The 24,199-nt window shown below is 47.2% G+C and overlaps 8 protein-coding genes across 8 annotated transcripts; 4 read left to right on the top strand and 4 right to left on the bottom strand.

Annotated features, from left to right (window-relative positions):
* Positions 1–440: 440 nt before the first annotated feature.
* GL218_08353 (uncharacterized protein) lies at positions 441–941 on the top strand (the record flags this gene model as incomplete). The annotated part of the gene is made up of 1 exon (XM_033585153.1): positions 441–941. One exon carries the CDS (start codon positions 441–443, stop codon positions 939–941), a length of 501 nt encoding a protein of 166 aa, XP_033440788.1.
* An 806-nt stretch (positions 942–1,747) lies between these two features.
* On the top strand, positions 1,748–3,188 carry GL218_08354 (L-galactonate dehydratase; the record flags this gene model as incomplete). The annotated part of the gene is made up of 2 exons (XM_033585154.1): positions 1,748–1,903; positions 1,989–3,188. 2 exons carry the CDS (start codon positions 1,748–1,750, stop codon positions 3,186–3,188), a joined length of 1,356 nt encoding a protein of 451 aa, XP_033440781.1.
* A 616-nt stretch (positions 3,189–3,804) lies between these two features.
* GL218_08355 (uncharacterized protein) lies at positions 3,805–5,604 on the bottom strand (the record flags this gene model as incomplete). Its single annotated transcript, XM_033585155.1, has 1 exon — positions 3,805–5,604. One exon carries the CDS (start codon positions 5,602–5,604, stop codon positions 3,805–3,807), a length of 1,800 nt encoding a protein of 599 aa, XP_033440782.1.
* A 1,340-nt stretch (positions 5,605–6,944) lies between these two features.
* Positions 6,945–9,316, bottom strand: GL218_08356 (WHI2-like protein P4H10.16c; the record flags this gene model as incomplete). Its single annotated transcript, XM_033585156.1, has 5 exons — positions 6,945–7,230; positions 7,301–7,948; positions 8,007–8,043; positions 8,105–8,716; positions 9,265–9,316. The coding sequence occupies 5 exons, from the start codon at positions 9,314–9,316 to the stop codon at positions 6,945–6,947; spliced, it is 1,635 nt and encodes a 544-aa protein (XP_033440783.1).
* An 874-nt stretch (positions 9,317–10,190) lies between these two features.
* GL218_08357 (Protein transport protein sec13) lies at positions 10,191–11,333 on the bottom strand (the record flags this gene model as incomplete). Its single annotated transcript, XM_033585157.1, has 4 exons — positions 10,191–10,941; positions 10,998–11,113; positions 11,226–11,264; positions 11,331–11,333. 4 exons carry the CDS (start codon positions 11,331–11,333, stop codon positions 10,191–10,193), a joined length of 909 nt encoding a protein of 302 aa, XP_033440784.1.
* Positions 11,334–12,334: 1,001 nt separating this feature from the next.
* On the top strand, positions 12,335–13,481 carry GL218_08358 (uncharacterized protein; the record flags this gene model as incomplete). Its single annotated transcript, XM_033585158.1, has 2 exons — positions 12,335–12,469; positions 12,525–13,481. 2 exons carry the CDS (start codon positions 12,335–12,337, stop codon positions 13,479–13,481), a joined length of 1,092 nt encoding a protein of 363 aa, XP_033440789.1.
* A 3,626-nt stretch (positions 13,482–17,107) lies between these two features.
* GL218_08359 (Cross-pathway control protein 1) lies at positions 17,108–19,037 on the top strand (the record flags this gene model as incomplete). Its single annotated transcript, XM_033585159.1, has 3 exons — positions 17,108–17,120; positions 17,545–18,285; positions 18,337–19,037. 3 exons carry the CDS (start codon positions 17,108–17,110, stop codon positions 19,035–19,037), a joined length of 1,455 nt encoding a protein of 484 aa, XP_033440790.1.
* Positions 19,038–21,582: 2,545 nt separating this feature from the next.
* On the bottom strand, positions 21,583–23,950 carry GL218_08360 (Protein GCN20; the record flags this gene model as incomplete). The annotated part of the gene is made up of 3 exons (XM_033585160.1): positions 21,583–22,968; positions 23,022–23,102; positions 23,156–23,950. The coding sequence occupies 3 exons, from the start codon at positions 23,948–23,950 to the stop codon at positions 21,583–21,585; spliced, it is 2,262 nt and encodes a 753-aa protein (XP_033440660.1).
* Positions 23,951–24,199: the final 249 nt, after the last annotated feature.

Below are 24,199 nucleotides of genomic sequence, written 5' to 3' on the forward strand. Positions count from 1 at the left end.
CCAATACGTACTTCATCAACCTATCAGAACTCAAGAAATAAATATTTAAACCCCGAAAAGTGAATTGCACCAACAGATCGGTACTTTGATCTACGAGCTTATTTCTAGACGAGCCGATGTACCTTGAAATATCATCATCCTCCTCCTCTCCACGCCGCGAAGCTAGGTACCTAATGTAATATTTAGACATCATAGATCGAATCATGATGGATTAGACCAGGCCATTATACCGGTCCAGTCCGATGCCTTATGGACGGAACCTACTACAGACAATAAAGAATAAATAAGACCTTGAGAGGCGCCCGTCACTAACTCATCTCTCCTCATCCATCTTTGTATTCGCCCGTCGCTCGTCATTTATATACCTCTTATAAGCAGCTTATAAACCCTTACTTAGACATTAGAAATATTAAATCTTTCTCATTCTATACTTCTATACCATGGCATCAGGTCTATTCTTCGACCCCTTAACACTCCTGCGTGTCGCACCACTAGTCACATCAACAGCCTCCATCGTCATCGCAGGCGACTCGCACATCTTCCTCAGCGCCCTCGTCTCGCTTAAACAACAACGAGGAAAAGTCAACGAGGTCGCACCGCGCTACTTCGAGACATTCTTCTGGAACGCGTTGCCCTCCATCTTCATCACATATGGCTTGTCTGTTACTTTCGGTCTCGTCAACTCTTACTCGAGATTTCACGCTGCTTCTTGGAACTGGTACGCGGCCGGCTCGACTCTAGCTTTTGCTCATTTCGCTTTCGTGCCGAAGATTATGTGGAAGGTCAAGGACGCTATCGATGCGAAGGAAGATCCTAACGGTGGAGGTGTTAATGCTATTCAGAGCTGGCTGGATGTGCACCACGTGAGGACTGCTATGGTTGATATTCCGGCGTGGGCATGTTTCCTCGTCGCTACGGTGAAGGCTCTTAAGTCAATTTAGGCCATATCAGATGACTTTGAGCTTTTAAAGGTGCTAATGGGGCAGAGACGATAGGCTCAGACTCTCATATTTACATACATATGAAGTGGTAAAAGCTATAAGACCTAGGAGACTTCAGACCAATCATAAGCACTTCAGTTGGGTGTATTAGGATGCAGGTTAATATCCAAGATGTAAGATATATACATACCTCTTTACTTTACTTTAAGCACCAACTTTCTTAATAGTCTTAGTTAGAAGATATCTACCATCACAAATCTCCATAGTTACATAAATTCAAGACTCTCTTCGTAAAAAGAAAGATTCCAAAAATACCTAAATAAAGCACTTCGGCTTAAGATAGACGTCAAATACTGCTACTAAATACTAAGCTCAGAGACGGCGTATTTCTCCAATTTATCCGTCAATCAGGACGAGGGGAGCTATTCGATATAATCTCTCCTCTACTCGGTCTAATTAAACGTACAGTCTAATAACCGAACCCCGCAACTAATAATCTCCTTGTGAAAGAGACAATATAGGACCGTATTTATAGTAGAGGACCGAACTACCCCGAATCCGATCTATAGTCTTTCTCCACACGAAGCTCAACCCCTCCAACGAACCCCACGATCTCGGACTTTGAGGTCTCGATATAATAAAACATTATTTCTTCTTGGCTTAACTACATTTTTATTATTATTTTTCGCCATTGACTTTTACCAGCACCTTTCCCTCTTATTTACTACCTCACCTCTATACTACATTCACTCTAGACTCTACTTAGCTAAACCCTCCTCTCGGTATAAGAGCCTACCCAGCTCAAAATGGCCGAGATCACAATCACCGGCTTCCGGACCCGCGACGTGCGGTTTCCCACGTCCCTAGACAAGACCGGATCCGACGCCATGAACGCCGCCGGCGACTACTCCTCCGCTTACTGCATTCTCGAGACGGACTCTAAGTTCACCGGTCACGGAATGGTAAATCCTCCCTTAACCCCTACTCACTATACCCTCCCCTCCCCCCCTTTCAGAAAAGAAACCAAAACCCACTAACACAACCCAGACCTTCACAATCGGCCGCGGCAACGACATCGTCTGCGCCGCAATAGTCCACCTAGCCTCGCGCATCCAAAACCGCACCCTCTCAAGCCTAGTCTCCAACTGGGGCCAGACCTGGCGACACCTCGTCAACGACTCGCAGCTGCGCTGGATCGGCCCTGAAAAAGGCGTGATCCACCTCGCCCTCGGCGCCGTCGTCAACGCCGTCTGGGACCTGTGGGCCAAGACCCTGGGCAAGCCCGTGTGGCGCGTCGTCGCGGAGATGACGCCCGAAGAAGTCGTCCGGTGCATCGACTTCCGATACATCACGGACGCGCTGACGCCCGAGGAGGCGCTAGCCCTGCTGACGAAGGCCCGCGACTCGGGGAAAGACGCGCGGTTCGCCGACGCGCTGCAGAGCCGCGCCGTCCCCGCGTACACCACGAGCGCGGGCTGGCTGGGCTACGGCGAGGACAAGATGCGCGCGCTGCTCCGCGAGACCCTCGCCCACGGCTACAAGCACTTCAAGCTCAAGGTCGGCGGCTCCGTCGCCCAGGACAAGCACCGCCTGGCCATCGCGCGCGACATCATCGGCTACGACCGCGGCAACGTGCTCATGGTCGACGCGAACCAGATCTGGAGCGTGCCCGAGGCCATCGCCCACATGACCCAGCTGGCCGAGTACAAGCCGTGGTTCATCGAGGAGCCGACGTCGCCCGACGACATCCTGGGCCACAAGGCGGTGCGCGACGCCCTGCGGCCGCACGGCATCGGCGTCGCCACGGGCGAGATGTGCCAGAACCGCGTCGTCTTCAAGCAGCTGCTCGCGAGCGGCGCCATCGACGTGTGCCAGATCGACGCGTGCCGGCTCGGCGGCGTGAACGAGGTGCTAGCGGTGCTTCTGATGGCGGCGAAGTTCGGGGTTCCGGTGGTCCCGCACTCGGGCGGCGTGGGCCTGCCCGAATACACCCAGCACCTGAGCACGATCGACTACGTGGTCGTCAGCGGGAAGCGCTCCGTGTTGGAGTACGTCGACCATCTGCACGAGCACTTCCTGCACCCGTCCGCGGTCAAGGACGGCTACTACCAGACGCCGACGGAGCCGGGGTACAGCGTGGAGATGAAGGCGGAGAGCATGGATCGGTATAGTTACCCGGGCGAGGAGGGGGTAAGCTGGTGGAGGACCGAGGAGGCTCGGCCGATTTTGGAGGGGGAGAAGATTTAGATTTGGAAAGGGGCAAAGCTCGCTTGAAAGATAGGTACCTAGGTACCTAACCTAGGTTGGAAAAGAAAGAATTGGATGGGAAAAGGGGGGGCTTACGCATTTAATGATTACGGCGGAGCATTAAATAGGTACGGGTAAGCATCGTGGTGCTGCATATACTTTGCATCTAAAGCGACTGTATATCAAGATCTAAGTAGGGAAAACAGTAGCATACTTTGAGTTACACCAGATAATAGTACATACTAAATTCCAAGATTGATATTTACAAATTCTTCGTGGCATGAGCCTAGTTCGGGATGAGATACCTCGGTACCTGGTAACAATACATGAAATCTGACTGGAGAAGAGACACGATAAAGGCACTTGAAAGGTATTAGTTAATGCGCAAATATTATACTATTTAACCTTGTTCAGACCAAGTTAGTCTATAAACTTGCTATACTCACAATAGCCTGTGCATTACTTCATTCTGGGGGTCGGGCAGCATCTACATCCAACAACATACCCAGATACGCCCCTCATGTCACCTCCAGTTATCTTAGACTTTTACTTCATATAATTATTATCAACATATACACACGAATGGTCAACCGTATGACCGTGCTCGCAGTTATAGCTATAGCCGTCTGATCTTCATCCACTCGTTCGTACCCAGCCCCAAGTTTAAGCCATTTCGAGCCCACCATCTACGGACCGGTCTAGGATCCCCGATGGCATCCTCAAGCGCCTCCTCGATATCACAAGTTTTATATTCCACCCTATGCGATCTTCCATCGACTTGGTACTCCCCTCGGGCATACTGCTTCCACCACTCCAGCACATCGACGTACCCTTGCTTCGTCGGCGCGACTAACACCTGGGAGTCAAAGGACAGCTTATCTCCCTTGAGTTCCCGCCACACATCCAGCACCGCAGTCTGTCCGTGCGCGCTAGCGATCTTGCAGACGCCCTCGCTATGAGCTGCCGGAATTCCCGAACTTTCCCACCAACGTAGTACTGCCGTCTGCCCATACTGAGCGGCAGTGAGGAGACTACGACCGGGTTTAAGCGGGATATTATCATGTTTCAGCGCGGCATCCCTCCACCATTCCAAGACAAGAAGGTGTCCTTTTGCCGAGGCCGACTCGAGCGCCGCCTCCGTATACTTAAGCGTGAGGCCAGACCGGAGCCACCAGTCCAAAACGTGAACGTAACCCATACGCGAAGCGTTATCTAATGCTTCGGCGTCATATTCCTTCTTCAGAAACGAAGGAGACGTGTTCCACCAGTCGAGAATATCCGTCCGCCCATATACTCCGGAAGCCTTATTCGGCAATAATTTAGAGCTGAAGGACGCCCAGAAGACCTTACTGAGGTGCGTTTCTAGGTAGGTGAGAACATCTGTAAGCGAAAACTTAATGATAAGTTTTACCGCCAAATAAGACACGAAGCGGAGCCCCTTAGGCGCCTCTGACAGCTTCTGACAAATCGCTTCCGTTCCAGGACACGAGAGAATCAACCACTCGAGATCGTGTATATATAGCTCAATAGGGTCGGATAGGGCTGTACGATCAGTTCTCCATTCCGGTGGCGTCTTTAAGTTCGTAAATATGTTAAGAGCTGTAGCTAATTCCCAGTCACCAACGTGTTCAAATATAATAGACCATATCTCCGGCGGTAAGGTCTTGGTAGATCGACTGGTAGCGGTTGTATGCAAGGCCTGCTGGGTGGCAACTTCGACATCGTGTCCCAGGCTCATCAACTCGGCTTGGTTTTTTATTATGCCAACGAGGTCGTTAAATCCATCCCATAATACTGTTCGCTTATGCGCACTCTGCCCCTCATAATGCCATAATACAGGGGCCATAACCTTGACCCAATTCCATTTGCGCTTGATTTTGCTCAGCTGCTTCTTCGTCATAGGATTCTCCCACATCTGCATCGACATGCCAGGTACTAGCAGAATCTTCTTGGAGACATCCCACGCTCTTAGTATTTCTAGAAGGGTAGTGTCGGCGATGCCAGACATCATCTTGGCAAGGTGGTCAGCATCGATAGGGGCTAGGACGAGCAGGTCAGCCCACTCGACGAGTTCGAAGGCGGTTTGTCTGGCTGATTCTATGGCATCCCTAGTCCTCTGGTCGGCGTCGATAGCCAACGTAGCCAAACTCCTATTCTCCATGACAATAATATCATGAGTTAGCCGAACGGGTATCTCGTCGACTAAGGCACGGGTCTCGATCTGGGCGTCCTTGAGGAGACGCACGGCGATAGCCTGAGCGTAGGCGACATCTCTTTGGCCATTTGCGGCAACCAGCAGACGTAGTCTTCTAGTTCGTGGCATTAGGTGTAACGATGAGGAGGATGAGTTTGCGGTGAGAGAAATAGGAAAAAGACGGGGATCGAAGGCAGAGTCGGTAGAAGAATCATCGGCCATGTTGACGCATTATGACGGTGGAGTATCAGCGTCAGTACCAATGTCTGTGCTAATAAATGGTTCGGTACGGCTTGGGTACCAATGCGTTTATCGTCGGTATCGCGATAGCGTTGGTCGATATTAAGAGCGGGCGTGCTGGAATGCTGGCGTGTAAGTACGATAGTTTCGACGATGATCTCAATCGCTCGGGTGCTCGATGGCTTATCCCTGACGCTCTAGAGGCAAAGGCGGGTCGAGTATGTATTGCTGGTATGTTGGTATGATGGTAGAGAAGTGTAAATACTACTGTATTAGATGTTATGGACAGTATGGACAGCCCCACGCCAAGTCGCGATAGACCCTAAAAATTAGACGGGCTCGAAGAACTGGAGAACTTTTTAAGTGGCGCTTTCGAGCAAAGATACCTTATAAGAGAGTATGAAATTAAACGCAGTTAGGCGAATTGAATTATAACTTGTGCACGTAGATAAATATCTATAAAATTAGTATGGGTGGCGGAAGTTGAAGCATGATATTTTCCAGTCTTAGACAAAATATTCGTACGATGGATACATGTACATGCATGTACATTGAATCTATTTCTATTATACGTCAAGTACCTAACGTACATGCATATGCCCATACATAGAAGCCGAAGCTGCTGGGACTTCATTTGCTCCACCTCTGTACCTAAATCGAGACTTCATAGTGGGGTAGGCTAGCTGGTCAAACATCAATACGCAGGTACATGTCCGGATCTGTACCCATCCGTTTTATTTTTTCAAGGTAAATAGCCTCAAACCTTAGAAGCTGACCAAACAAAGATACCCGAGAGGCCCCTATTGTTTGACTTGTCAAAGTACCGTATTGTCCAAATTCCCATAAATATTAAATATTAAATATATGCATTGCATACCTACTTCTATAGCACACAGCTATACAAAAATCTACAATAATAATAAAAACACATCCCGACACATCACGAAGCAAACCTATTATAATAAGTGATATTCCAATTCTAAGAAGAAATCCTAATTTTCCATTCCGCAATCAAGAGGGTCTCTCCATGTTCTTCTTACCCCCCGGTCTACATAGAATATGCGCGCTATGGTGTGTACCGTACAACAAAGCATAAGCATAGGACAAACAGCTGTCTGATATCCTAGCCTTAACAATTAAACCGGTATAAACAAGGGGTGACCGATAATAGTTGCGGTGGTGAATGTAGACGTGAATATAGAGGCCGCTATGTGTAAGAGCCTCATCTTCCTACATGGTATTGAGGAAGAAGAAAAAGTATGGTTAAAAGAAAAAATTGTAACTCGAACGCCTTGTCGCTCGCCTAGTAGAAGAAGTCATTATCAGCGCAAACCAATTACACTCATCTCAAGTGTCCACACTCTCCGAATCCACACTTTCAGAGTGCCCTCTACACCCTCCACGTCTTGCAGATCCACTCCTTCCCACCAGCAACGCCGCGCTGGCTTTCTCCAGAAGAGCAGCAATTTCTGCGCCATTCCAACGGCATTATTTCCCATGTCGTTACCGCGTATATCGCTACGTAGGCGAGCAAGGGCCAAACTGCATACCACAGCTTTATTAGGCTCGCCAGCACGATGGCCCCACCTATCATCGTGGTTGAAACCGCTGCATTAATCGTTAGGAAAAAGCAACTCATAAATTAGATCAGGACGAGACGCGAAGAAATGCCACTTACCCAGCTGTCAGCATCTCGATCAAGTGCGCCTCGGTCGTACCAGGCTCGTCACTTCTCTTCAGGCCTGAAAAGATCCCGTCTTGCTTGAGCAAAGCTCTAGCAGCAGCACGCTTGACCTCAATCATTTCAGCTTGGTTAATGTCCGGTCGAGGGGGAATCGCATAAAAGTCAAGGTCTTCTCGCAGGACAATAATACCAGCTCGCTTGCTTCCGTCATCACCTCGGCCACCTAACGAGTCGATAGGAACAGCACCGCCTTCCGGTGAGGCAGTAGGGGAGGCTTCATTGGGGATAGATTGGGCTACATTCCGGAAGAAGTCTAGCATGTACTGTAGAGATGCAGGATCATACTGGGAAATAAGGTCAGTGATATGTATATTTATGTTGGAGACAAGATTGCGAAGTGTAGAAGCAGGAAGACATGCGTTAAGCGGCACAGTAGACGCTTCGCATGTAATATTTGAGGTAATCTGAGTGAAATTTGTAGGGGGTTTATCATTGAGTGTACTGACATCGACTTGAACGGCATCACCCTCGGAGAAGCCGCCCATATGGCCTTCAGGAAAGAGGCCGTTGGGGAATAAGGAGAGGAGGACAAATTCAGGTAGCGTCAGCAGTTCGTCTCGAGATAGTATGAAGCGCGTGCCACTACATAGGAGACCCAATTAGTATCCAATCGAAGAATTATCTAGTAAGAATGATTTACCGTAGGTCCATAGTGATGGTTTCGTCAACGCCGACATCTATAATCCAGTTTTAATATTCCTTGTTCAATTCGAGGGTACTATTTCTTGCGCCTCTTACCTCCGATAGAATTGACAGGAGGACCTCCTTGCTGGACTTGAGTAATAATACTCGACGCACCACCGGCAGCCGCCATTAGATACGTAAATGAGAGTAACGGACTATATCCTTCAGAATATGCGGGAGGCGGTTCGTTGGGATCGTCGACTTTCTGACTCGACTCGCCCTTAACGTCTTGTGGGAGCGCCCGTTTAGTTTCTGCGACTGTGTCGTTGAATGAACTAGACCTCTCGAGAGGGCTGTCAAATGCAGAGTCAGAGGGTGCGTAGGCTGGAGCAGCAGTCGCAGATGATGCACCGGCTTCGGAAGTAGGTCCGCAGGTAGTCGGCGCAAGCTTGAAGTGGTCGTCTACGGTGTATAGACTTGAGAACGGCGGTGGGGCTGGACGAGAGGCGGCTAACGAGAACGATGTAGAAGCAGAAGCTTCAGAAGTCGGGTAGGGATATTGCGGAGGAGGTGAACGTCCCCGGCTGAGATTGTCTAGATTGTCTACTTCGTCGTTTTCGAATCTCAGGTTCCCTTCGTCTTCGTCGATATTGGTCGGTGGGAGCCCGGCGGACACGGACTGTCCGTGACTTTCCTCCTGCAATTCAGACAACTTGGCGGTGTAAGCTGCGAAGTGGAAAGCTCCTTTTTTTTGGGTGAGCGGCTGTTGGCGCTGATGTTATTCACGGCCGAATGTGTTGTCGCTTTAAGATTACACACGGCAGCAAGTGGACTGATGTCTCTGTCGCATAAGGAATCGGACACTAAATTTAGATATTAAGCATCACTTTGATGATCAAAAGTGGTCGTAATTGTACAAGATCAAAAGTGTCAAACAAGTTCAAGAATGGTAAGTTGCAATTATGAAGTTGATGATTCTGGGAATCTCAGGCTCGACTTCCTTAATTTTATTGGTACCGGCAAGGCCCCCTGAAGCTGGAGTACACAGATGTATCTTAAAGCTTTATTTGGCAGAAAAGGTACTTAGCAATCTTGGTACGACCAACAGCCTGGGGTGCCGCCTTCCATGTTTGGTCACAACATTATGACTGGTTGACTAACCGCCAATTGTTAGTCAATCCAATCAATTTAATTAGTAGAGTTATCCATAACGATATCCAATCGATAAGACATCCTATTATTGTATATTGTATATCAATCACATGGTTACCTACCTAAGGTAGGTAGATAATATGTCCATTGGAACAGCTTTGATTTATTCTCCATCGAATAATTGAACCTGGTTCCCGAGAGATCTATCTAGATTATCCATGGATTTCTACGATACGTCAACGGCTTTAGGCGCTAAAATGATAGACATTTAGAATTACAAGCATAATTAAGTCCAGAACCACGATTAAAGAAACAGCCATCTTATTATTTGTATAACTCTTGCCTTGAACAATTCTACTTTCAAGGTTAACTAACAGGTACATGTAACTACCTGTTATTTGATGTTTCAACATTGAACCCTAAAATGTTGAAACAGTTTATGCAACAATCCATTTATACGCTTGAAATATGTATGTTGACTTATGAATATTTATAGGGGCGACCAACATGTCCAATATTATAGCCCTTACATATGTGTACCCAGCATATTGATAGGTAAGAGAGATATGTGAATGCGCGGGTGTAGATATCTAGGTGCTGTTTAACAAATACGAGGTTCCAATAATAGAACAAGCATAGAGAATATTTAAATAGCTAATCAATGTTGATAGACGATTGTGGTTGTCTTGGTCTAAGTGATACCATAGTAAATAGAAGTATATCCTCCTTTCTCAGCTCGGATGTAGCGAATATCATGAAATACCTAAGGATAGAAGGAAGATAAAAAATTGCATCCACACACATCCTTAACAAGTCATAGTATCGCACCCGTGAAATAAAACTCGTATTACCATATCTACAACTGTTATAAGATATCATGTTTATTTCCTAAGTTTTAAGGCCGCCGCAGGAGGCAAGTAGACCTGCTTTTTAGTGACCAACAGTCCTGTCAAATCAATGCCTCTTCTACATATGAACGCCGGGCTTCATGACAATCATCCTCGACTCGTCCCCGTAATCGATCCCTTCATCTACTGGGCCTAGGTTCTCATTCCTCCATCGTCTTGACGCATTCCCATTCGCCTCGCAAGTTCTCCTTCCATAACGAAACCTTATTGTCGCCGCCGCTAACGGCCAATACGTTCCCGCTAAGGCTCCAGCTAACGCGCCACACCTCTGCGTCAAAGTTCAAGACCTTAGACGACCACTGGCCCTGACTAGCATTATCGCTTGTCCAGATTCGTACTGTCTTATCTTGCGATGCCGATGCAATATAGCTCTTCTGTAGTACTGTCGGGCTCCATGCCACATCTCGTACCCAATCCGTGTGCCCTGCCAATGGCTCCCGCTCCTGCTTATATCCTTGCGTGGCAGGGTCGTAAGCCCACAGCTTAAGCACGTTGTCACAACCTCCCGTAACGAAACGGCGCTGACCAAGAGCGCCCGGCCCTGGGGGTGCAGAAGAGACAATGCTACCAGGCGTTGTGGCAGGTGCCCAGGAAACTGAGTTGACACCAAGACCGTGTGCCGGGAACGAGACGTGGGAGAAGTTGTTGTCCTTAAACTCGAGCACGGACACGTTTCCGTCAGATGACGCGCACGCTAGAAGACAACCCGATTCGTGCGGTGACCATGCGACCATGTTCACCGAGGCCTTGTGGAGAGCAAAGTCGAAGATTCTTTGCCATTGGTTTGATTGTTCGCGCCAGATAAAGACCTTGCCGTCGTAGCCTGCCGAGGCAAGAATATTGCCGTATTTAGGGTGCGCCCACGAAACACACCATACTGCGCCTTCGTGACTATACCAATGATTGTTAGGGGTGTTGTTGTTTTGATAGGGGGGAATAGACTATACCCTTTTAATGTCTCCGTCAGCCGTTGAGATTCGCCTTCGATCTCGAATATCTTGATCGTCTTGTCCGAGGAACATGTTGCAAGCCGTCGGCCATAGTAGTCGAGGACAGCATCATGCTAAAGGATGTTAGCGAAAGCTTTAGTATAGCCGCAGCGGACGTTGAAGGTAGAGTTATCGTATCGAGTAGAATCGAGGCGTGGTATGGGTTTTGCTCGGTATTTTACATACAATCATGTCATCGTGGCCAGAGTTGGTTATTACTTGCGCCTATAGGAGAGTAAACATTAGTAAGTCATGGACTAAACAGCTTATAGATTTAACTAGCCAACATACCATATTGAGAAGAGGATATAAAGAGATAGCTTATAGGGAGTATAGAGCTCGGGACTCGACCAAGGAAAGTCGTGTTGTTATCTGATTTAGTTCTTGATAGGGTCACCTTGGCTTTGATGTTCAAGCTGTCAAGTCGCCCGTACCTTCACCTTAACTTGGCAGCTGAGGTAAACAAGTTCCAAAGCTCCACCAAAGTTCATCAAGTGTTAGTTACACTACAAGATCAATGGCATGCATTCAATGTTACTGGTTGGTGGATCAGTCCAGATTTCATTAAGTAGAGCTCCACTTCTATCAGGGCTTTTTCGGATTAATATTTTTCATTTTTCAATGGCATAGAGTGGACCTAACTTAGGGGCACGGCAAGGTAAGGTTCCACTAACATGCACATGGCGGGGTCCTGTGGGGATTTTGTTTCTAGGTACGTACCTGCGTTAGTAAGGAATCTTGAGCCGATAAGAGAAGAATTGACATCATGGTTGGCCTGTCGGTATATTGAACCGTGTCTGCTGAGGCTAAAGCTTACATCGCAAAGGAACTCCGAACGGTACCTTTCCTCGTGATGCTGATTTGAATCACTTCAAAATCTAACATCTGCAATTTGTGGAAAGGGTCGTCATTATTTCTTCAATTTCGCCTTTTCCCTGACTTGTATTATTAGTTATACCTACGCGCCTATCTATCTTGCGTAACTTCCCTAATAACCTGACTCAGTAACCTAAGATACCAAGGTTCTGTCCAACTGAGAACGTTATTTTCATCTGTTCCTTTGTCCACCTGGCAAACATCTCTTAGGTCACCACCACTTTCAAGTTTTGCCCACGCGCGCACATACATTAGGTACCTCAGGTGCACACTGAAATCTTCGCCAATTTCTCAAATCTCTTCTTTCCTCAACTAAAACTCGACCTTCACTCAAAAAAGTAACCGACCAGTCGAGTACCATACCCTCAACAATAACTAAACCTCTATATCGCATCGCCACTTTGTACTAGTCCATCAGAATGGCGGACAATCTCTGCGGTCCTTCGACCGCTCCCAAATCACTATCCCGTCACTTTGAAAAGGACCGTTCTCTACAGCAAGACCGATTCGCTTCTTCTGCCGGACCCTCTAGTGGCCTTCACGATGCGACGCAGGTTAGTATTCATCTCAGCTTAGATGATTCAATGTCTTCTTCTAACACTATTGTAGCGCTTCCGCAGCCTTAACTTAGGCGACAACAGATTCACGTCGGATTTCTCAAGATTCCAAAATGCATCCCTTCTTGATAACACCTCAGACATTGGAAATTGGAACCACAATCACCAAGTAGTCCCTTACCCAACCTATGCCAACGATGAAGCCTTCTCGCCTGTCAATCCTTCAACGCGTCCCAGAGTTGCCACCGAGCGCTTCAATACCTCCTCTCGAACTGGTGCTGCCGTTCCCGCCTTTCCCACCTTTCCCACCTTTCCCACTATACCCATCATGTCTACTCCTGTAGGCCCTTCCACGGCGACTCATTTCCCACCCCTCGTCCCTGTAGATCTCAGAGACTGGGCCAACGAGTTCAGGCTGAGGATGGACCATCACGAGTTCAACCAGATGACAAGCTTCAGTCCTCCCGCACAGGCATTCAGACCACCTATGAATGCCTATGGCGAAAGCATGTTGCGGCAGCATATGGGCATCCTCCGTGACCAGGTCTCCGGCCCCAAAGACGATCTCGACTTCGATGCCGCGCTATGTGCCTGGGCAGCCGCCAACAGTCCCGAGACGCAAGCTGAAGCTAACGCGTGGCTTCGTGTCGAGGATGTCTGTGTAGACAGTCATGTTCGCGACACGCAGGCCACTACACAGTCGGCTGATTCTCATCAACCTACCTTGGCGGATCTAACTACCTTCGAGCAAGAGATCGTCCTAGCAGCCGAGCACCCCTGGACCAATATGACAGAATCAACAACTGAGAAGGAGGACCCGGTCCAGTCTCAAGGCAAAGAGGACTCGGAATTGGCTATGGCCGCGCAGCAGATCCTAGATTCTGTCTCGGGGAACAAGTCTGATAAGTTCAAGAACTCTGGCTTCATTCAGATGATGCAGAGGATTGCAGCGCAGGAGCTGGTCGTTCGGGATAACAACTTGGTTGAATCTCTCCAGAATACTAACTAAATTGATATTGATTGCTGATACCGACGCCGAGGCGCCGTCACCGAAAGAGAAGGTGGCGTTGAAGCCCATTGCTGTCGAAGACTCATCTTCATGAGTAGAGCCAGGACTGGTTAAGGAGCGGGATGTTTTACAGGCACGCATTGATTTTTACTAGTATGTAGAAATAACATACATCATGATACCCTATAGTGGTGTGTTCTATTATTACCTGTGCATGTTTCCCTATTACGAGTCGTAGTTCATGATATCTTATAATTAAGTAAGTTCTATGCGGATATCGCTTATAGGTCTATATGTACTTCTCATATCTTCTAGTTGGCGCCATGATATATATACCTATATATACCTACCTATATATGAGCCACGTTTACCTCTTAATTCCAAACAATATTACCCTCATGCTTAGGGGGGAGGCTTGTTTATGACATATATAAATATCACTTTTGTGCTACCGATGCTCGCGAACCGTAGTATTCGGAGTAAGGGAACAGGAAAGGAGACGTTGACGCCAGCCCGAGATCCCGATATCACGAATAAGGGGTAATATAATTCCCGTATAACCCGCTCACCCCTTTCCCCTTTATAAATGGTAGCCAAACAAAAAAAGGCGCAAGAGAAGCCATACCCGATGAAAGGGGTGGCTGTGCTCATAATAAGAGTCCAATAAAAGAGTTCGTGTCAACTCGGATTGCAGCCTTGCGTCGTATCCGCATTGACTGCTCCGGGTCCGACCGTGCCGCGACGGTTCACATACACTTACGAGACAAGGCAACCAATGCGGAGCCCGCGGACCTCACCGGCGGTAAGGCGTCCACCCAAAGTTCAAATATAATATTCGCCACGCGGCTGCGGGTGTCCTAAGGCGGCTGTCTTGCGTTTCCCACCCCCCGGTTAGTTGCCGTGATTTCTGCAGGTGGCTTACATGAACACTGAAGAAGAAAAACAAAACGAATGCTGGGTACCTTACCTACCTATGTATAGTATGTATTTCGGGGTCGGACTTACGGGAGTTGAATGCATGTATGTCGGGGTTGCATACATATACTGATATGCACAAGATCTATTATAGGTACATACCTATGCTTGGTATCATGTCTAAGAGGTTATGAGCGGCTGACGAGAGCCGCTACGTAATATGGACGACGCGTGAAGCGGGCCATAAGGCGTAAGGTAACCGATACATAGGTAGGTAGGTATCGAGCATTTCCACGGACGTAGGCCACAAGGTAGTAATATACAATGCCTTCGTAACCCGATATTGTTAGGCCCATAAGCACGGATGAATTCGTAGAGCACTAATGCGGCTCCGCGCGCCTTGTGGTATTAGATCGGAACTCTGCCTAATATGCAGAGAGGCGACGTGGCCTCGTTGAAGAACCCATCTTGGTTTGGCGTTGTGACGAGTGAACCAAGAATTAGGAACGAAAGGGAAGACTTGTGTATGCAGGACTGGGGATCCTACATAGGGCTGATAAGGCGTGCCATGTCGGCCTGGCAAAGATGCGGATACGGTCCTTTTTCTCCTATGATGTCGTGAAATGTCTCAACCATGTGGATTACCAATGGTATTATCTCATTTGATATTCTAAATGTATATCATATGTAGTAGAAACGGGTCCTCAAGAACCGGAAAGCAACGGCGTAAAAGACTGCGCCCTGCGTCTTGTAGAAAGGATGGAAACGCACAAACGCATCTGAGCCTGCTATCCACCTAATATGCAACCCTACTGTGGATAACCATGCAAGACAGGGTCCCTAAAGTAGGCAATCTTGGTGAGATTTCCGTAAGACACTGATTTATACGAATATCTCCGTTTTTATTCCTTTGCCGTTTCAAATAACTTTTTAATCACAGGATATTTGTACGTCGGCTCTCCGTGCCGTGAAACACGATATAGCCACTTTCGGTATGTATTAAGGTGCGGTTAGAGAACGAAAAGAAGGTAGGACATGGCGAGAACAACCCTCACCGAATAATCTGTTATGTACGATAGAGAGATTATGGTATAGTCGATAGTATAGTCTGTGTGTATGTAGTCTAGATAGTCTGTGTAGTCTCTACATATGTAGTCCAATGCATGGAGGGTCAAGCGTTGAAATCGAGTATGAGTCATAATTCGAATGGCAGGGCTAAGAAACACTGAAACTGCAACTATGCGTTGGAATTGGTTGATCCGATTGCTTGAAAATGCTCCTGTCGCTGATCTATTTACCCATGTCGCTGATCCATGGCCTATCCGAATTGAGATTCGATTCCGCCAGAGACAGAGCGCGGGGAGCTTATTTTCCTTTTTGCAACGTCCCATGCCCATGAACACTGTGGGGTTGAAAAGATGCGAGAATGGAATGGATGGGCATTTTAATTTTTCGATGCAACCCGCGTTGCGCACGCGTCTGCGAATCCTCAAGTATACGCAATTGAGTTGACGACTGCGCATATGCGAAAAAATTGTACCTAACAATGGGTCTGCGACGTCATGTAAATCTGTATCATCAAGCATTAACCATATGTTGGTTCTTAAATCTCCTGCAACTGCATCGATGGATCATCGTCAGTGGAGACAGTGAGATGGTAATTTTTTTTAAATAAAGCGAGAAAAAAGAAAAGTTAGCGGAGATGAAAATAAGCGAATTGATCAACATAACAACCGTTTGATGAAAAGCTGACCATCCAAGACTCTAAAAGAAGAATACGGTACCATATACTACCATATACAACGGGCAGTATACCGTATATGATAGATTAATAATGAACAATTGAAAAATCGAGTTCGAGACCGAAAGACGCCCGACTTGTATGTACTGACAGAATTTAAAGACTCGTAATTGTCATGTAGCTAGGCGTTTAGCTCGAAGTTGCATCCAATATCTCCATTCCAGGCCCATTTAAATGTTCTATCTAATATGGATACCTGCGCACTACAATGTATGTAAAGCGGGCTTCTCGAGGCATTTTGTCGTCGCTAAATATCACGAGGAGGATAATCTCTACTTCCTATGGATAAGAAGACTTAAAAGACCTTTCCATATTTAGCTGGCCGACGACCAAAGAACCAATAGAATTTATTTGCGACATGTAGGAGCGAACAGACAATAATAGGAATATCGTAATCCGTCACAAGCCTTGGCTTTAAATGGTTTAGAGTCTTGGCGATGCAGCCCCCAGAAACCGAGAAACCGGCAGGACGGACAGAGAGATGCACGGTTTTAATTGAAACAGGAATTAAGAACTAAAAACGGTGTTAGCATATGTAGTTATTTCAAATCCGCAATAGCTAGGGACTATTCGCGGTGATAAGACAATTTTTGCAACGGTCAGACTTTTTTTTTTCAAGTTGCATACGTAACCTACATAGAGAAAGTCTAGATTCGCAAAGTATTGCATACTTTTTGCTGCATAATACCGTTGTCTCCGTTGCAAATTGATGCTTTTTTTCTTTTCTTTTCTTTTTTTTTTTTTTAAATTCCATATACACTTCCATCAGTTGCGACAAGGTTCATATCTACGGAACACACACTAAAAAAAAAAATTTAATAATTACAGCGGCAGGAAATACGGAAGAAGGCTGTGCGCTAGTTGAAGGAGGAACATTGGGAGGCAGGGATCGTTAGTGTAGAACGGAACTATGGGTCCATCAGGTATGAGTCACACGCTCTCAAGCGAACATATTTTGTTCTTTCCTAACTAAACATGTGTTTCACCCGTCAAGCTTGCCTTAGAAATTGCTTACAATCAAAATTGTTAATGGTTAGCAAGTGACTGTCAGATCTAACTAGCCGCACCCGGGTATCCTTGGCTCCTAGAAATATACCCACGCGTACGCCTAACAAGTAACGCTAAGACCCCCCTGCGCCCCTCCCCGTTTCTTGCTAGAGTTGTAAAAGTTACAAAGTTGAGAAGTTGCGAGGCACGGGTTTTTGTCTTTTTGGCTTTCGCTCTTGGCTAATGGATTGTTGCCTGAAAAATTACTAAAGTCTCACCTCTCCCACCGAAATTCAGGCACGAATCTTTTTTTTCTTTTCTCCCCTCTTCTATTCTATATCCCCCTCCACACAATTACAGAACAATATCATAAGCAGACATTAAAGCATTCATCAAAATGCGCTAAGCAAACCAGACCTCGTGTCTCTTCTCTTTCTCATGTGCTCTCCGTAGCAACAGTCAAAATTCAGTCTCCAAAGAATAACAATTATCTCCCCACTCAACCCTTCTTCTCAGCTCTCCCTTTCCAGGAAGAACTGAACTCAAACGAAGCTATTCACAGCTCTCCGAGTTCCCTCACCACCGCCAACATTCCCCAGCAAGACTCTTTAGTCTTCACCACGGATTCTCAACAGCAAACATGGCTTCCCTCCAGTTCCCCGAGCCTGCCGGCACAATCCGCGCAATCCAGCTTCCCACCACCGCAACAGGACTTTGTCTTGTTCGATCAACCCCAGCCTCAGAGACAGAACGTTAACCGCTCTGTATCCTCACCTGCCTCAGTAGCAGTATCAGCCTTTGGATCTCTTAACGTCAACCCTAGCCGCTCTCCGCATATCTCAAACGGTTCTTCACCTTCAATACAGAATCAGCGAGTGGCTCAGATTATCCGGGCAACAGGACATCAGACTTCTTCCTCTACGGCATTTACCAATCAGTTTAATTCTTCTGTGCATAATCAGAACTTACAACAGTATTACGCATCAATTTCTCCTTTACGTTCTACCGCTGCGGCGAACCAAAATCGTGTTGCTCGTCCACCTGTACCTCTTTTCACACAGGGCGGTAGTAATCAACAGGCGGCCAGGATGGATCTTCAAGGTAATTACTCAACCTCTTTCTCTGATTGCATCCCTGTCTTACACAACCCAGACGCTCTGAGCCTTGAAGACCTCACGGCCTTTCAGGGGCCAACGACTGCCTACTCTTCCCCTGGAATTCCCGGCTACGACGTGAGTGTGAGCTCTGCCTCTAGCACTGCTAGCAACATGGGGACCATTTCGCCCCAAGACTTGTTCCTCGACCCCACCACGTCTGCCCCGAACTCTACCGCGATCACGAACTTGACGTCACCTTCCATGTATGACGGGTCTCCTGAGCTTCAAGATTATGAGTTTGAACTCTCCCCGAATCTTGGTAATAACGATTTCGACCATGGCTTTAGTAGGGCATGGCCTTCTTTGTTTCCCGAGGAAACCCCAGTTGTCAATACTGCCTCTACCGGCGACGAATTGTCACCGGCACAGCAGTCTGATGAGCTAGAGGTGGCGGAAACCGCTTCTAAGCCTCGTCGCAAATCTGGTCACTCCCCGTCGTCCGGGAATCATGGCAGACACTCTTCAGTCTCTGGTGTGAATCCTCGTCGTCGAGACAAGCCACTTCCTCCTATCGTAGTTGATGATCCGAACGATTCGGTTGCCATGAAGCGAGCGCGAAACACACTGGCAGCTCGCAAGTCTCGTGAGCGTAAAGCGATACGATTTGAGGAACTTGAAGCGAAGATCGCTGGTCTTGAGAAAGAGCGTGATTTTTGGAAGAGGAGATGCGAAGCACTAGAATCTCAAACTGGTTAATATTGGTAACATTATGGGATGTGTGTTGCACGAAACGAACTGGAGGGTAGCCCAATGATGGCAACCCATCCACTTTCAGCGAGGCAGCAGTATCAAGTTGGTACTATCGGCGCAATCGGATAAGACGCCATCTGCCGTGGGTATATATTAGAGAGTTCTTACATGTCATTTATAAGCGTATTTTGGGGGTTCCCGCAGTTGAGGAACGAATCAAAACAGGTGGTCAGTATTTCCTAGTGTCTGTTTTCAGTAGTCAAACAGTCTCCGCCACTTCCCATTGGGGGTTTTTGGGCCAGATATCAATACAGCGAGTTCAGCGTATGTGTTCACCATGTCCTTTCGAATCAAGTTAACCAGTGCATTCCGTATCATCGTGATTCGTTCCACGTCGTATTAATCCAAGTATCGATCGATCTAAGATGACAGGTAACGTTTCCTAGACTTCAGTTGGTTACTTTATACTTGTATGTCTAAGCATAGCGTTTGCTTGCTTGTGTCTACCATTCGAGCGGGCTGTATGGTAGTTTTCTCGTGGAAACAGAAGCCACATAAGTCTATATCATGTAGGGATGTATCTACTACAAGCATGGCTCACATAGATTCATTCGCTTCCATGGGCAGCTTGTGACTAGCAATCGTCTAAATATTTTATTTGCTTCCTTTTACTCTATTCCGTAGTCACGCTGCCGGTTTGTAATTGGGTTTGCCAATATAGGTCCAGATAGGGGGGGTTAAAAAGACGGTAGTTTTAAAGTTCTTTGTTGTGATTATATATATGGTATGCGTATCATTTATATAGCCAGTCACGGTACTATGTTTAGTCATTTTATACCTAGGTAATCAGCGCGAGACACCGCTGGGTTTAAAGAGTCTGGCCAGAAGGTAATGAGGCAGCAGGTAGATGATATAGACTACTCCTTGGTGACATTTTGAGGGGCGTTGGCTTTGACTTGTTTAATATCGAGTCTAGTATCTTAGGAAGGGTCAGTACGTGTATATATGGTTCATCTATAGTTATTTGATCGATAATACATAGGTAGCTTTGGTTTACTCGTAGCTTTGGTTTACTTATGCAAAGAATTAGTCACATACAAATTTAAATAACGAGGTCACTAGAGATAATCATAGGTACTCTTTCTAGGACCGTCTCGTAGTATAGGCCAGCCTTGAAAGTAAGACGAGGTTAACTTGTAACTAGTATAACTATGCCGTTTGTTTGAGATTACAGTTCCTGGCTATTATTCTGCGATTCTAGGCATAGCACTCAGGAACGTCATATATGTATTAACCAGATCCCCCCTAAAACGATTGATATATTGCACTTAACCCTATATAATATGATACCCATGTTGATCTATATACAAATGTTGTCAGTGAAAGGAACATCCAGGATTCTAAGAAGGAAAGTGACTAGAGAAGATGGCGTTATGGCTATAATATTATTTTTCTAGACCCGAGTGACCCCTTTAGATATCGCAGAGTCGGTTAAGCAAAGCACTGGACTTTTCCCATCTAAAAATCGTAGAAAAAAATCATCGTGTTATGCATTACGCCCAGTCTCAGAAACTCCAGGAAGCAAGCTACCTATGAAAAGGATAGAATATCATCCGGAAGCGAATATAGCGGTAGATCTTGAAAGAGTTTCAAAGGGAAAAAAATTAAATTAAAAAGAAAAAAGCGAAAAAAAAAAGTAACAGAATAACAAAAAGTCAAAAAAGCAGGCCCCAAGGTCCGACCCCACCGCATTTAAACTGAGCAAGAAGGCCTATCTTGCCCGCCCTGCGTTGGGCTCGAACCCGGAAACACCATCGAAAAACCCGGCGAACGGATTTTGTCTACACCGTCATACCTAGAAAACCACTAAGCCACGGCCTCATTGGGTTGTGTATCTAAAGGTCAGGAGTGATAGAGGGGTTTGTTAATTGGTCTTTTAAGGCTGCTGCGGGTTGCTTAGGGGAAATGCGGGCTGGTACGTAGGTACGTACAGGTGTTGGTGGTTGCCTGGCGACGGCGAGGTTGGTGAGGGGCTTATTTAGGGGGGGTGGGTTTGATATTACACTCCTGTGACTATATATAAAATACTTAGGTACTTGACCTTTAAGCTCACCCTTCGTAGTTTAGATATCGTGTTTTTAAGTGAACAGATAACCCTATGTATTGCTGTTTTATGCTTCTATATTCCTTCCCTTCCTACCTTATTTCGATATCTTAGACTAGGTGACGTATATCGTTATGTTTAAATCGTAATCCTTTTGTAGTTTACGATTAGGAAGGGTGTTCCTAACCGTATTACGAAGACAGCCGGTTACTTTCTAAATATACGAGCATAATTAACACTTTCTACACTATGGTAAAAGACCATAGATACCTACAAATAGATAGGCAACTACGCCATGCTCATCTCCAAATCACCAATACCACACGGCACACCAATAGTCAAGCACATAATCGATATTTCAACATCTCAATCATATCCCATTCACATATACCCATCTACCTAACCTATGTCCCCTACATACCCCCCCTTATCCTATTCAACAACCCCCTAATGCGCCTTAACCACACCAGCCGCATCCGCCTGCGCCGCAATCCTCTTCTTATACGCCTGGACATCACCGGGGAACTTCCAAACCGTCCCATTCTCGCAAACCCACAAGCTCGTACACACCGTCTGCAACATCGTCACGTCGTGAGAAACCATGAGCACACCTCCTTGGAACTCCCGCAGCGCCTCGGACAAGGCATCCATAGCTTCGATATCCAAATGATTGGACGGTTCGTCAAGAACCAATATGTGCGGTTGCGTGAGGGCCAAGCATGCGAACGCAACCCTGGACTTCTGACCTCCGGAGAGGACTTCCATCTTCTGCAGGCCGGTTGTGCCCGTAATACCGAACGCGCCGAGTGTCCGGCGGTACTCCTCGTCCGTGCGACCAGGGTATTCTTTGGACATGAAGCTGACGGCGCTTACGGTGAGATCGAGCGCGTCGACGTGGTGCTGCGCGAAGAAACCGATGCGCAGACGCGAGTTCTGTTGAATGAGACCCTTGGTTGCTGATAACTTGCCAATAAGCAACTTTAGGATGGTAGTTTTACCCGCACCGTTAGGCCCAACAATACCGATACGTGAGTCCAGTTGCACGTCCAAGTCCACGTTTCGTAGTAGGATCTTGTCTTCGCTGTACCCAAACGTGACCCCTGACATTTGCACGATTGGAGGCGAAAGCTTCTCCACCTCTGGGAACCGGAACTTGACGCTGTATTCTGTCTCTGGCGGTTCGAGAATAGGCATACGCTCCAGCTTCTTGATACGCGACTGTGCTTCGGCAGCCTTGCCAGCGTTGTATCGGAACTTGTCGATGAAGGCCTGCAGATGGGCGCGCTGCGCCACGTTGTTTTCGTACTCTCGCTTTGCAGTCTTCTTGCGCTCCTCTCGGGTAGCGTAGAAGGATTCGAAGTTGGCTCCCCTGTAGTAATCGAGCCTCATCGAGTGCTGGTGTATAATATCTGTCGCGACTTCGTTTAGGAAAGCCCTGTCGTGACTGACTACCAAGACAGTGCTCGGGTATGTGAGTAGATAGTTGGAAAGGAAAGCAATCGAGGGGACGTCCAACATGTTGGACGGTTCGTCGAGAAGTAGTAGATCGGGCTCGCAGAAAAGGGCTCTGGCAAGGGCCAGACGCATACGCCAACCACCGGAGAACGTCTTGGTTGCGAACTGCTGTCGTTCAGCAGAGAAACCCAGACCAGCTAGGATACTAGCAGCTCTGGACTCTGCCTTGTCTGACTCCATCTCAGCTAACTTGGCCTGGATTTCTCCCAATTTCTGGTCAAGCGCTTCTCTGTCATTGTCCAACTTCGCAGCATCTACGGCAGTATCTGCCATAGACGATCGCTGTGACTCGATTTCGGCAAGACGAGCTGTTATCTCCTAGAAACAAAACATTAGCGACTGCTATTAGAGTCATGGAAGGGACAACGTACTGTTTGCTCTTTGAGTAACACCTTTCGCCAAACGTCGGCGTCCAAGACAGCCTGTAAGGCGGATGTGTCATCACCGGTGATCTGGCGTATATTAGCGTATAGAACGTATTACTTAGCTGAGATAAGTGACATACCTCTTGTTCGACGTGGAGAATAGAAATATGTGTAGGCACTGGTAACTCTCGTCTTGAGAGCGCCCTGAGCAGCGTGGATTTACCAACACCGTTGTGACCAACCAAACCGTAACGGTGCCCGTATGCCAGTGTTAAGTCCGTATCCGCTAAGATACGGGTACCACCAATACCGACATCAATATTTTCAATTTTGATATCCTTTGTCTTGCCGGCACCGCTGCCGGAACCAAGCTGTAAGGGGTTGACAGCCATGTAGAACTCCTCATAGCTCTGAGCATCCTCTGCTTGGTTGATGAGTTTAGATGCTTCATACTCAACCGTCTTGAACTGCTTCTTGCTCTGCTTGGCGGCGATCTTACGCTCTGCTTTCTCAAGCTTCTTTCGGTCAACCTTAGACTCCACCTTACGAGCGTTGGCAGATTCAAGGTCAACACTCCCGGTAGCCACAGCTAGAGTCGAGGACATGTTTCGTTGAGCACCAACCTGGATGGCCTGGTCTAGTCGCCTCACGGCGGACGGTCCCCGTCTCTCACCATTGCTACTGTTGACTTCCTCATACTTTTCAACCCACTTAGAGACTATGGATCGAATCTTGTCCTGGTTGGACCCAGCCGAATCACCGGAAGCGGACAAAAGGAGCTCAGTGATAGCAGCAGCGGCCTCGGCTAGCGGAGACAGACCAGAGGATTCCTCGTCTCCTACCCACGCGGTGGATGCATGTCTAAGATAGCCTACCGAATATTCGGAGACAACGGGATCGATATCCGGGATGGCGGCTCTGATATCGGCCTCCATTTTAAAAGACGGGATGGAACGGGAAATTAGTGTGGAGGAATTATCGAGGAATTATCGATCCCAGCAAATAGTAGTCCGTGGGACTTCTCGAAACGGAACTCAATTTGCGAAGACCTCTCAGCCTGGTTCGTTGCCGGCCCCCCCTGGGATCTGGAATTGGAAGAAACACGGGCTTCTAACAACGTGGATCCCTGGTTGTAAGATTTAATTTCCAAGGTACGGAATGTCCGATCCGGTATCTATGTATTG

Source organism: Daldinia childiae, assembly GCF_008694065.1.
Source record: "Daldinia childiae strain JS-1345 chromosome Unknown Scaffold12, whole genome shotgun sequence".
Classification (NCBI taxonomy): Eukaryota; Fungi; Ascomycota; class Sordariomycetes; order Xylariales; family Hypoxylaceae; genus Daldinia; species Daldinia childiae.